General features: G+C 46.1%; 4 protein-coding genes across 4 annotated transcripts; 3 read left to right on the top strand and 1 right to left on the bottom strand.

The window, feature by feature from the left end:
* Nucleotides 1-702: 702 nt before the first annotated feature.
* K444DRAFT_651154 (uncharacterized protein) lies at nt 703-2,922 on the top strand. Its single transcript, XM_024885685.1, has 2 exons — nt 703-1,683; nt 1,731-2,922. Exons 1-2 carry the CDS (start codon nt 886-888, stop codon nt 2,493-2,495), a joined length of 1,563 nt encoding a protein of 520 aa, XP_024740429.1. The 5' UTR covers nt 703-885; the 3' UTR covers nt 2,496-2,922.
* Nucleotides 2,923-3,512: 590 nt separating this feature from the next.
* On the bottom strand, nt 3,513-5,548 carry K444DRAFT_660989 (uncharacterized protein; the record flags this gene model as incomplete). The annotated part of the gene is made up of 4 exons (XM_024886523.1): nt 5,196-5,548; nt 4,619-5,124; nt 3,751-3,971; nt 3,513-3,623 (listed from the first exon to the last, which is right to left on the bottom strand). Exons 1-4 carry the CDS (start codon nt 5,315-5,317, stop codon nt 3,513-3,515), a joined length of 960 nt encoding a protein of 319 aa, XP_024740428.1. The 5' UTR covers nt 5,318-5,548.
* A 1,586-nt stretch (nt 5,549-7,134) lies between these two features.
* On the top strand, nt 7,135-7,746 carry K444DRAFT_626602 (uncharacterized protein; the record flags this gene model as incomplete). The annotated part of the gene is made up of 1 exon (XM_024882676.1): nt 7,135-7,746. One exon carries the CDS (start codon nt 7,135-7,137, stop codon nt 7,744-7,746), a length of 612 nt encoding a protein of 203 aa, XP_024740427.1.
* Nucleotides 7,747-11,924: 4,178 nt separating this feature from the next.
* On the top strand, nt 11,925-13,310 carry K444DRAFT_584339 (putative protease prtS; the record flags this gene model as incomplete). The annotated part of the gene is made up of 1 exon (XM_024877859.1): nt 11,925-13,310. One exon carries the CDS (start codon nt 11,928-11,930, stop codon nt 13,308-13,310), a length of 1,383 nt encoding a protein of 460 aa, XP_024740426.1.
* Between the last annotated feature and the right edge of the window lie 89 nt (nt 13,311-13,399).

Genomic DNA, 13,399 nt, shown 5'->3' with positions numbered 1-13,399 from the left:
CTTCTCAGGGATACGGTAGATTGCACTTCATTTCCTTGAAGCATTGCATTAGGGATCCATTTTCCAGTGCCCCTGTGTCCAACAATTTCTGTATGGACTTTGGTGGCACTATACCGGAACCGTCGTAGGTTAGCACAGAGTCCTACACAAGCACTCCTCAAGATTTTCGAGGTGCAGCGTTGCCGGCGATAGCAGATACATAAAAGGAAGGTCTGTCCGGAAATTATGTCTGAGAAAGAGACACAGAAAGTGGAAGCAAGACTCACGGCGCTCAGTCCTTTGCGGAACCGACTTCCATCCCGTCCGCGTGGGTCCCGCCAGCCCTGACCTGGCAGCATTCTGGAAGGCTGATAGAACGTGGTTCCTGCGGCCCCGGCCCTGGAACTAACGTGAAATCTGGGGGTGTGGAGAAATGGTTCACTCTCGATGGATGGGAGGAGGAGAAGTTCGTGGGTGACGTTGAAATTGACAAATGATTTGGGCACGAGAAACGGCGTGGCTTAAATGCAAGGGCTGACACAGTCAGACTTCGTGTAACTCAGCCGAGAGCGCCGGCTCACTCATGTGAGCTCCTTTGACTCCACAACTTGTTACTCCGTAAGCCTGTGGAAATACTCGCTTATCTTAGTGTCAATTGATAAAAAGGATATAAATATTTATTCTAAACTTGAAGAGAGACCGGAGTGAAATAAAGGAAGAACCCCGGATTTGGTTAGTGGCTTGACGATCGCCTCGGCTCGCCTCCCCAAACCTTACGCAGCCTGACTAGACTCAAACATCATCATCGACGACGCCTCTGCGTCAACACAGCCGTGCGACAATTGAAGCTGCACACCTACAATGCAATAACATCCATCTCAAGCATTGCTCCTGAATCTACTCACGATGGCCTCAGCCCCATCACAAGCCTCACGTAGGCGCTCCTCTCCGTCCGAACAACCAACACCACCTCAAGCTTCGACCTCGAGCAATCGACAATCCCCTTCCCCAAAAGACTCAGGCGTCGTGGCCATCAACGCCCCCCAAGCCGAATCTGCAACTTCCCCCACACCACAACCACAAACACCCGCGCCAGAGATACGAAGATGCTGGGTGTGCATGGGCGACGAGACAGACGATCCAGAAAACAACGTCTGGCGAAGTCCATGTCCCTGCTCCCTCACAGCCCACGAATCCTGCCTCCTCGAATGGATCGCCGACAAAGAAGCACCTCCACCCGGGCAAATTGCACATAACCACGAGATCAAATGTCCACAATGCCAAACACCGCTGAAGATCCAGCGGCCTCGAGATGCACTGGTGACTTTGGCGGACGGGGTCCATAAGGTAGCGAGGACTCTGATATTACCGACCGCGTTGTGCGGTATAGCTGGATGTTTTTATTCGGGGTTTCTGAGCTATGGGGCGAATGCAATGGCGTTGGTGTTTGGCACAGAAGCTGCAGATGCCCTGCTTGCTCCGCAGACCTTCGACTCAATTCATAATTCACATGTGGTGAGGAGGTGGCTGCAAATTGCGGCTGACTATCCACTGACCGCATTTGGACAGCTGTTCCCATTCTTCCCACGGATTCGCTCCCCGGCCAATATTCCGTATTACCTTGGCTTACCACTGATCGGCCCCTCCCTGGTTCTATGGCGAACGAGTTACGGTCATCTCGGATTCACGATGCTGGTTCCCATTGTAAGCTCACTGACTCTTCATCCATAACCCTCTACTAACTGAAACAGTATTTCTTCGACTCAGCCAATCGCGAAATCGCCTGGCCACCCACCCCAGGCCTCGCATTCGCAACCCTCCCTTACCTCCGCTCCTTCTACGTAGAGCTCTATAAATATACCGTCGGCGACCTAGAAAAGAAATGGGACCGCGCCGTACAGCGAACACCAAGGGAAGGCGAAACAGCTGAGCAGATCGCTGCAGCGCAGGAGGCGGAAGAGGAAGAACATGCTATCTTTGAGCTAGAGATTATTCGGGAGGTGGAACATGAAGATCCGGAGGCCCTTAATCGTCACGAAGTAAATGAAGGGCAGAATCAAGGACAACCTGCTCAGGCACAGCCACAAGCTGGGGAGAATGCCCCGGCTGAAGATGGAGACGGGGCTGCTGGCAATGGTAATGGTAACGGTAATAATAATGCCCAAGGGCAAAACTGGCCCAACGGCCTCGAATTCCGACAAGACGTGTCCGCCACCTTGTCTGCAGACACCATAATGGGCGCTCTGTTCTTCCCGGCGGTGGCAGCAGCCATGGGTGAAGTGCTCAAGATCTCATTGCCAGCGAAATGGGTCGGACGCGGTGTTGGGGTGAGGGTAGGGGGCAGAGGACTCCTAACGGAGAAGTGGGGGCGGAGTCTGGTGGGAGGCTGTCTGTTCGTCGTGCTAAAGGATGTAGTTACGTTATATTGCAAATGGAGGAAAGCGCGGGATTTTGGGCGGAGGAGGGTGCTTGATTTCGTGGGGAAGAGGAAGAATGGGGAAGCGAAGACGAAATAATGATCACGATTGAGATGTAGAACTGCATTGCGTGGCGTTTAGCGTTCAATCAAGGGTGCGGGGTTTCCCCCTCGAGATACAGTGGGCGGTGAGAGGTTTTTTAGATGGGTGTGCCGAAAATCGAGCACAAAGATTTGCAAGTCGGTTCGGTTCTCTTTTGTTCTCTTCTGTGCTTTGTTGCTGGGGCTTTAGGTGCTTTGTCGTGCTTCGAGTGAAGCAGTTCTTTGCAGATCTACATTGCTCTTGGACTGGTAACTTCTCGGAATGGAGGCCAAGTAGATGTGTGAAATTGCGAAACTGTGGTTGTGGTTGGCTTCTTGAGATAGAAGCCAGTGCATTGACAAAGTACCTAGTCCTTTGAGTCAAGATGTATTGCCTCGTAGAACAAGAAAAGAGCTCGTAAATTCGGTGAATCAAAACTCTTTCCTACTCCGGGTGAGCTTCTTAAGACATGTAAAATCAAGAGGTTTGTGATGGTGGGGGAAAGAAGTCTTCCTTTTTGCGGCCAATGTCGGTTTACTAGAACCAAACGCTCGCATTGCCTAGGTTTAGCGGGTTTCAGAATTCGAAGAGGATATATAGGATCACGAGTCTGGTTGGAGAAGAGTATCGCATTGCTCACTAGTCTATCTGTATTGTTTTTGTTACTCCCTGAAAACTGCCTGGTGTCTTAATTTGGGCATTTACTCCATCTCTACATCTCAATCCCACAAAAGGCGGCAGCAGCGCCCAAGCTCTGAACCAATTCATCTAGTCTCTCAGAGTTTCCATCAACTCCATCCCCACGCCTACGTCTTATTATTCGTAGCGACGTAGAAGCCACCAACATCTCGTTCGCTCAAGATCTTATCGTGACAGGATTCATGGCCTTCTTGGAATGTCCGACCACGTTCGCAAGCATGGCTTGAGGAACCCGATCAAAACAGAGATCGGAAAACTCCTTGAGACGGAAACGTAAAACCCGAACGCTGATTTTAACTAGAGGATTATCGCTATCCCCACGCTCGTGGGGGCAATCTAAGCGAACTCTCTGAAGTCTATACAGTTCGAGTTGCTTCCAAAGCTGGCGTAGATTTCGTCCACTACTTCGTTTTTCAGCTCGAGAATCAGGAAACGTTCAGTCGTGATCTAAAATTTTGCCAAGATGGCGAGCGAGGGATGGTTTCTAATCTCGGTGACAACCATCTCGTTACAGAGCCAAGTTTACTACAACACCAAACGCATTCTCGTCGAACGTTATGGACTGAGTACTTACCTCAATGAACTCGCCATTGAAGGCTGCTGAGAAGAACGGGGAGTAGTGGCAGATCATGGCGGAGGTATGGTGTGTAATGTGTGCAGCCTGCTTGTCGGCGCTATTGTTGCTGGCCGCACAGTTGGCCTTCAGGAGGAGCGAGCTTGCGACCTTGCCGTTCATATTGTATTCCATTAGCACCATACTGATGATGGTCATGAAGGGTTGCAGTGTGCTGTTCACTGTTCATAGTTAGAACAATCCTTTGAGAACAATAGGGGATCCTTATTAAAGGTTGCGATGGGACTTTGCCTTTTGTTTCGGGGACAGAAGTCGAAGACATGTTGTTGATTGTATTGTCTCTCTAACTCAAGTAAGATTGTAGTCGGAAGATAAGTGCAGAATTGGTGTCATCCAAGGCTGGACCACTTCTGTGATTCTTTGGGAAATAGTATAGTTTAGGAAATCAGGGCGAGTTTCTGTTCGTGAGAGGATATTTTATATTAGGGTTCACACCGAAAAGCCTTGACTGATAAATTAGAATAAATTTGATTGCAACATAACATCTAAAAGTCTTCAAAATACTTTTGCGAGATAGAAAGGAAGCAGATCTAACTTTTGTGGAATTTTTGCGATAATTAAATGTGATACAGAATTACAAGAAATTCTTATGGCGAGGGTCAGGATTGCGCCCGCGCTCGCTTAGAGAATTCGACGTCTGCCTTGGCATCTCTGACGTGGTATCTTGGCTACCTCAATGTCGGGCTCAACAGAGTAATCCCCTTTAAGAGTCACCATACTGAGGGCAACTCCTTCGATTCCTAGACCTAATTCCCATCCACGAAGCTTGGTACAATCCTCTAACAAAGCCTTGGTGAAATCAACTAACATTCCTCCGGAATGTTATTCATCACCGCATCGATGTTATTTCGATTGACAGATGAGAGAGTCTTCTTGATAGCAACCTTCTTCAAGTCTGAATCCTCCTGCTGGTCCACAACAAGGTAGACATATTGTTGAAAATCCTTGAGAGTGCTTCCAGACTTGGCATCAGAACTCGGTAAGGTATTTTCCGTCTCTTTGAGCAAGATGGCTTGGAGATCGGGCATTAGGAAGCGCTGGGACAATGACCATAACTTGGCATATTCGATTAGTTGAAGTCGGTTGCCATCCTCGTTGACGACCTTTTGGGTGTAGAGCCAATTGTTAAAGAAGCCAAAGATAGGAGCCTCGACATCCTCAAAGGACATGCTTTGTGTCTTTCCCTCCTTGAAGACACCATTGTAGGCAGCGGAGAAGAAAGGTGAATAGTGGGTAATGACGTTCTTGTTGGTGCGGAATGGTTGGACAGCACCTTTGCAGTGGATGGTGACGAAGCTTTGAGCTTCAGGAGAGCTATTTCCGAAAGTCAGCTAAAATGACGAAAGTGGAGCACTGAATAAGCAGTGCTCAAGACGTGGCCTTACGAGAAATTGAGAGGTGTCTTTGCGGTTGAAGATGAAACTTTAGTAGCGCTTGGCAGGGGGTTCGAAGATGTATCTTTGACGGCGCCGGGAGCGGAGTTGGAAGCTGAGGCAGAAGAAGACATTGTGATATTCTTGATGATTATCAACTCTTGCTAAAAGCTCAACGTTGGGTGTGCTCGTTGCGATTCTTGATGGCCAGGGAGGGTAGTGAGGATGGTTGCTGTGGTTGGAGTTGTGAAGATGTTGGTAGAAGGGAGAAGATTGGAAGACGCGAGGGAGAGAGGTCTTTAAATAAGCCCAAAAAGTAGGATTGCAAAGCTTTCTATGAAGAATTTAGTGAATGTAGAAGGGTGAGCGACTTCTACTACTTGATGTGAGTGCGTTGTGATACTTGGGCTTTACCCCCTGGCCTTCAGACCGGTCCCTCCTAAATCTTCATTAGGGTTAGCTCTTGATAAGTGGAACATACCTGAAGTTACAAACTCCAAAATTTTCAAGCATATGTGTTGATAGCAAGAAAAATTAAACACTTGACCATCACACCGACTAATTTTAGAAGCTAAATGTAGAAACTGGGAGCACATGAGTAGAACAAGACAGGTTAATGCACTGCAAGAGACATAGGGATTATTCTGCTAATTTCAAAATAGAGAAGAAGGTTTGTGTGATCTGCATTTATTATCATCGATGTACAACTGCGGCTAGGAAATGCTGCAGCGCCAATCAATGAAACAGACTTCCCATGTTACTGAGAAAATGGAGACTAGAAGAAGCCTATCTAAAAACGCCACCACACGCAGGAACTACCAGAAAGGTGCGCCTTTTCTACTACGCCCACGGCAACTACCCCATTGCCAAGTTTACTGAGCTTGTCTGCTGACTTTCTTGACGCATTCGTCAACTCCTCAGGGGCACCCATACGTTCATCCAGAGCCTTGTCTCGCGAAGTGCCTCAACCTTAGCGATGATCGAGGAAGAAATCCCCCAGCTTCTCAAGGTCAACCGATAGCTGGAATATTGGTGACCCACTCCCCTAGAATCTCCGAGAAGCCATACCCTTCAACAACACTCTCGACACAGAATATTCCTTGAAAAGTCAAACCGTACCACCTCTTTGAACCGCGGAAGATCTTAATCGAACGTTTCTAGAACGTATATAACATTGGACGACAATCTTCCATAAATGCCTGCACGAAGAAGCGATCTTGATACTTGACGAATGCCGCCCATGCCATAATGTTTACTCCCGAGGGGAGCGAGGATGAGGGACACCGTAGGATATAGCGCAGCCAACCGAGGAAGAAGCAACAGACGTGAGAGTCATGCGTTCCTGACTGAGCGAATCTCTCGGGGGCCATCGTAAGTGCTTCTAAGATGCCCAGAGATGATGCTAGGAGACCTCCCGATGGCTGATGCCATGATAGATTTGCTTGAAAACAGTCAGGCTCGGTAGGTGATTAAAAGCGGATTAGAAACAATTTAAATTGCAGGCAAAATCACTTGTTGGTGATAGTTTCCACGCTAGCCAATCAGAAGCTGCAAAGTGCTCAGCTTGCCCTCACCTTTGCTATGAAATAATGATTTACGTGTCAATTGAATGCCATGAGTCGGGCTGGAAAAGGTACTATTATTCACCACCCGTCTATTCACTCTAGCGCAACTTTAGCTCGAGTCTAGCTGAAGGATATTAGCTCTCCTCGGGATCAGCCTTGACCAACTCCTCAAGCTCAACATAATACTCCCTCGCGTCACACAAGCCCTTGCTTTCATTCGCCTTTCCACGAACGTGCTCCTTCTTGAGGCTCATCACAATATCCACCAACATACCTTCAGGCAAATGCTCAATCCAAGCACCCAAGGCCTGTGCTGAAGTACACCAGGCCATTCTATCAGCAGCCAACCGCTTAAGCGGACTCATCTCCTTCGACTCGTAAGCATAATGCAAGAAGTCTTTGAGGCTCTGCTTCTCCGCAAACTCAACCATGATCCTCAATTTATCCATGATATTATTCTGGAGCTTGGAGATCATGAAACGCTCGCTGATGGTCCAGAGTTTAGCAAGGGGAAGGACGTTTGCGTCGCGGTCTTTGGGATCGAGGTCAACTTGTTGAGTGTAGAACCAATGAACGAGGAGACCGAAGCTATCAATGTCGATATCGGGGAGGCTCATGGTCTTGGTAGAGCTTTCGGTGAACTTGCTGTTGAAGGCTGTGGAGAAGAATGGGGAGTAGTGACAGATGATCTCTTTGTGGACGATGAAAGTCTCCTTCGACTCCTCGGGGCCAATGGTAATTGTCACCACGCTCTGAGGACGTCTATGTACTTGTCAGCATTGATGCAAGTGGCACCGGGGGCAGTTGGGAGTCCTTGCCTAAGACTCGGAGCCTTCTTTTCGGAGACCTCGGGGCTCATCGTGCGCATCCCTGTGGACTGTGATAGTAGCTGCATGTCTCCGACCATGGTGGAAGAAGGAGCTGGAGATGGGGTTGTGGTCTTTGTTGTCGTCATATCGAGGGTGTTTGTGCGCCGTTCGGATTCTTTGTTTTCGTGAAAGAAAAGAGATCGAAGGTGGTGGGAAGTAGAGCCTGGCGATGTATAAGTGAAATCGAGTTCAAGAGCCCAATGTTCAGTATAACATTTCAACAAGAAAATTCACTTTCAAATCAATGATTTTTGTGGAAATTTAAGCGAGAGCAGCGACACCAAATTCCCTTAGAATTAAGGGGGATTATAAAACGGAGTCCGTTCGGCGATTAGAACCATACGTTCACGGCAAAGAACTTATCATTATATTTCAAGGTTGGCATTACTGAGTTTGGGCAGGACGCTAAGCCTGGGTTGCTAATCAATCACGAACATTTTTGTTTACTTACCCCTAAATAGTCGTCGCGAGATAATTTTTTTTCGCTTAATTAAGTGATGGAACCAAGGCCTGAAAAATCTCTTTTTCGTCTATCAATATTTTCTCCTGATACAACAATAAACATAATTGTAGCATTGACTAAATCGAGCTGGGGAGTGGTACTTCAAAAAACTGGGAGTTAGGATGTGGATGATAATAGCAGAACACAATTATGTTGGCTCTTAGCAAGTAAGATCTGCAAAATGCTATTCAGAGTATAGATGTGTTTCCATGAAGTGGATAGGCAGGAGTATATCGGTACGTAAGGTGTTTATAGTTTAGATATCCATCCATAAGCTTTCCCGGCGAAGAGTTACCACAATTTAAAGCTCTCTCAACAAGGGTCCGACCCTAGTGGGCGCAATAATTTAAAAGTTCAAATATGGCGGAGGATTATCTTAATTCCAATAAGATATTCCATGCCTCAACGAGTGACTGTAAGTTCTCGGTATGTTGTCAAATCCTCCGTCGACTCTCCACAACGAGCCCAAAGTCTCGGCTCCTAACTTCAAAATCATTCCATGGGCAAGCTTGAAGCTGAAGCTGCTCTGTAAGCAAGCCTCAACAATGGCCCGCACAAGCCTCTGATCCTCGCTTTCAACTTCCCCCTCCTTTGGAAGTCGAAGAGACATTAGCTCAAGCGCACGACGCCCATCCCAATCTGTAAGTTCGTTGATGAGCTAAGAACATCCCATGTAGTCTATCCCATACAAATTTTCATCCACATATTTTGGTCTATACTAACCGCCTTCCTCGCCTACGAGCCGCATAGCCGCGGTCATGGCTTGTTCGTGAGTGCGGCAATCCGTTAAGTCCTTCTGCTAGAATTCTGAATTGTGTTTCATTAAAGGGATGCCAACCAACAACAAACTCGCATGCATTTCCTGCGCCGATATCGTAGCCCATTCTAGTTCCACATTGCAAGAAAAAGTTTGTGACAACGCTCAAAAAAGAGATTTTTACGGCCAGTACCCATGAAGTAATTTGTCAGACTTCGGCCATCCACACCGCCCCGATTGTATGGTATAACCTTAAATCAAGATTGTTCCCAATCGCCTCGTTCTATAACCGATCAAGGCCGCCGACCGCATCACTCCCACGTCGGCATTGATTACCTCCATACTTGATGAGAAGAGGAAACCGCACGAAATCCGATGTATACTGTGGTCCGAATTCTCCACCAATCGTCTCATTAATAAATACTCAAGGGTAGTTTTCTGGGTCTTTTGTATCAAAAAAATCCTCAACATGCGAAGCAGATCCGGATGCACGATCAGCGATTCGAACCGTACAGCCTTGTTTGGAGAATTGTCTGGACCATGAGCGCACATTCCTCTTGGTACAGTTATGCACGGTTGAGTAGTTGGTGTTTCACTAAAACCAGATGTTCTTCTCGGAGGTTGTAACTGGAGGGGGATTGAGAATGGATTGGTGGACATCTGGATTTGGCGGAGATCGAAGGGGTGTGAGGGAATGACGTGACAACCAGAGGAAGCGTGTAGTATTGAGTGATTGAGTCCATGGTATGGAATTGTGCTCCTTTGGTACACCCTCCAAGGTTGATATAATGAAGATATGCCTTTTAATCTACAGATGTCTCATAACCGAGCCTGTCCGGTACCCTTTCCAATGATGTAAATGATCTGAAAGTATTTCTGGCCTTAATAAACAGAAGAGTTTGATCTTGTAATTGTACCTCGAGAAGAGATTCGTCCCAACTTTGTATGTTTATGCGGTCTGCAAAATAGTAAGGAGTTGAAATGACTGCTCGGGGAGTGTCTTATCTTTGATGGGGAGTCTTGAAGCTGGCACCCAGAACTCTGATTGGCTGGAGCAAAGCCACGACGAGGACATTTCTGGAGCAAGCTCTGAAGACTCGACCTGAATCAATTTGTGGCTGTCGGAAAATTGTAAGATTCAGAGAAACATTGAAGGGATGTTCATATAAAAGGTCGAATCAAGGAGTGAAAGCTTTGGCTTAAGGAAGCTTGGAATCAACCATGGGCCGCTTCGAATTGTGACAAGTCAATCACCAGAATTATAACCCCAAAAGTTTCGTTCTCGTCGCCCTCCCAAGCAAATCAAAAATTTCTACAAGCCTCGCAATAGTCTTGAGAACTTTCTATAAACGCGAATACGAACGCTCATGTCGACCTGCAGCGAAAATGGCACAATCATCGTTCAACCAATTCTCCGTCTATTTCTTATATTTCTTTTTTATTATATATAATAGCTAGTATTATTATAATATTAATATAACTTCTTTTATAAGTCTTAATTATATTTCTTAAGACTCGTTTAATATGGTTTCAAATACTCTAATTAAGGCTATATAAACTACTAATATAGTTTCTTAATTTATAATTATATTATACAAGCTTATATTTATTAAATAATCGCCTTTAGTATGGTTTTATTTTAATTCTAATATTACTTACTAAATAATAATATCCTCTAAAGTTCTCTGTTCTTTATTAGTATTAGAATTATATAAAGCTTCTTTAAAAATTAGGTTTGAAAATAATTATTTAACTCTATTTATAATTATAAAACTATATTTAATCTTTATAAAGTAAATTATAAAAAAAACCAATTCTTTATTAAAGTGTTAATATTTGCCATTTATTATTATTAACTTCCTTTTATATATTATATATAATATTTAGTTAATTATATAACTTCGAGATTATTTCTTACTAGCTTATATTCTTTACTTATAATATAATTTATAATTAAGAATAATAATATTAAAAATATACGGCTTCTTTATTATTTCTTATATTAACTTATAGTTTAGCTTGAAGCTAAGCTATAGCACTCTATAGCTATATTAATAAACGTTATATAACCAAGTCCAAATCTCAAACCGCGGCTGTAACCTGACACAGAATCGGCAAACGCTTGAAAGTATATCGAGTAATTTCATTCCTATATTTGCTATTTATAATTTAGTTTAACTTTATTGTAATTAATTCAGATAAACTAGTTCAAGTAAGACTTTGAGTAGCCGGTAAGCTCAAGCAAGACTGCAAGAGATGTTATTGAATAGTCCAACTTCCTTCTGCTCTTGGAAACAACCTACTATATGTCTTAGGTCCATAATTACAATAGCTATAGGGGGTCCTCACTTTCCGGCCAGTCTCTAACTCTAAGGAGAAGAATACACTGACTACATTTTCAAAATTGTGGAATAGAATATCCAGTGACATCCCCGGCTTTCTTCACTATAGCGCCTCTGATTGCGCAGGTTTTTGGGCCTGATCATTCCGACTTAAGATCTCCATGCATGACTTCAGCTCGGGCTCTGCGCCAAGACCCAGTTTGAGCTCCAGCTGAACAGCCCTATGCAGGATCTCGGACGATTTGACGGGGCTGAATGCTCCTCAATGAGGGGTCGTTTGACACAGCCCCAGTTGCCCCACCATTAAGAGGTCCGTTCAGGGCTATCTGCAGCGCACATTCCCAGCCCGTTGCTTGGCTTGCATCATATTGTGTAACACAGCCCTCAAAAACCAACCTGATTGATGCCCCCCCCTATTGTATGGCCCCCGCAGCTGCAGTGAGACATGGGGAAAAGCGTGAGGCAAGCTGCCCTCTTTTCTTCATGTGATCCAATTGGAATGGAAACCCGTGTTAAGACGGTTAGTGCCGGAGAGTTCAACTTTGCTTCTTTTGTTGGGGTATGTCCGATAGGCTATGCTGTCCCGTGTGGGCGTCTACTACCCTGCCTGCCGTGAATTGTGGCTTGCACCGAGCCTAGTTTTCATCTCACCGCTCTGTATATAACCACCGCCCGATTTCCATGAAAGTGTTACTTGGTAAGTTCTCTAATGATCAAATCTATCAAGTCCAACCGCTTTCCAAAACAATTAGCCGTAAAGAATATCTTTTCGAGATATCATTCCACCATGGCTGCCGCTCAGCACTGCACTAAGCCCCATGTCTGCTTCATCGTTCCTCCCCATCTTCTTCTAGATATCCTCGAACACGACCAGGTATCTGAGGATACCCGTGTTGCCGTTCAGAACACTATCAACCACTGCGGCAAGCTCAAGACACAGAGGATCCATAAACAGGCACAACTTCGTGGCCATGGACCTGGTGCTGAAGGTCAATCTATTATCCCAGGGTACGTGTTCCAGGAAATAGCGGAGTCTGAAGATACCTCCCAGGAGCAGAAACAGCGCGCTCATCACAATTTGAAAATTAGCCAACAGGTTCATGGTGAGCGTTCAGACACCGACCAAGGAGCGAAAGCTCCCACTACGACAGAGCATGTAATCAGAAAGATTTACGATTCACACAAGACAAACAAGCTGCGCCAGAAGCTTCTCTACACGGAAGGGAATGATCTATCCACCCTCAAAGCCAACGAAAGCGCCCTTGAGGTCATCGACTTCTTCGGAAAGACGTATCAATTTTATGCAGAGGTGTTCGGTCGTCACTCTGTTGATAACGACAACCTTGCGCTCATAGGTAACCTCCACTACGATGACATCCCAGGGCCCCCAGGTATGGACAACGCCTTCTGGAATGGCAACGAAATGGCCTTCGGCGATGGAGACGGCGAGATCTTCGGCAGCTTCACCAAGAACATCGATGTCATCGGACATGAACTCACCCATGGAGTTACTCAGTTCACAGCAAATCTGGAATACGAATTCCAATCAGGCGCTCTCAACGAGTCCATGTCGGATGTCTTCGGTTCCATGATCAAGCAGTATTTCTATCCAGGCGGCAAACAACTCGCCACAGATGCGGACTGGCTCATCGGCGAGGGTATCTTCTTGCCGTCTATCACCGGTGCAACGGCGTTGAGATCGATGAAGGCCCCGGGCACAGCCTACAACAATCCCAAGATCGGGAAGGACCGACAGCCGGCTGACATGGACGGCTACGTCAAGATGCGCAACACCGAGGCTGGAGATAATGGAGGCGTGCACATCAATTCTGGGATCCCCAACCGTGCCTTTTACCTTGCTTCAGTGGGATTTGGGGGATATTCGTGGGAGAAGGCGGGCAAGGTTTGGTATGCAGCCCTTACCGACGACAAGCTCCAAGGCATCGATTCTTCGACTGCTTTCACGGTCTTTGCAGATCTTACTACTCAGCATGCAAAGGACTTGTATGATGCGGAGGGTGAGGCCGTAGTCAAGAAGGCTTGGACTGATGTCAAGGTGTATGAGGCTGCACCGGGAAAGGGTGATTTGTAATTCTTTTACTGGGCTGGCGGGCTGCAAACGCTTCTGCATTTGTGGTTTTTTGTGCCTCCTGCAGTTGAAAAATTGTTCTTCAATCTATT

Source organism: Hyaloscypha bicolor (assembly GCF_002865645.1).
Source record: "Hyaloscypha bicolor E unplaced genomic scaffold K444scaffold_50, whole genome shotgun sequence".
Classification (NCBI taxonomy): Eukaryota; Fungi; Ascomycota; class Leotiomycetes; order Helotiales; family Hyaloscyphaceae; genus Hyaloscypha; species Hyaloscypha bicolor.
Note: the sequence above shows the minus strand (reverse complement) of the source record. Positions and strands in the feature narration are given on the sequence as shown.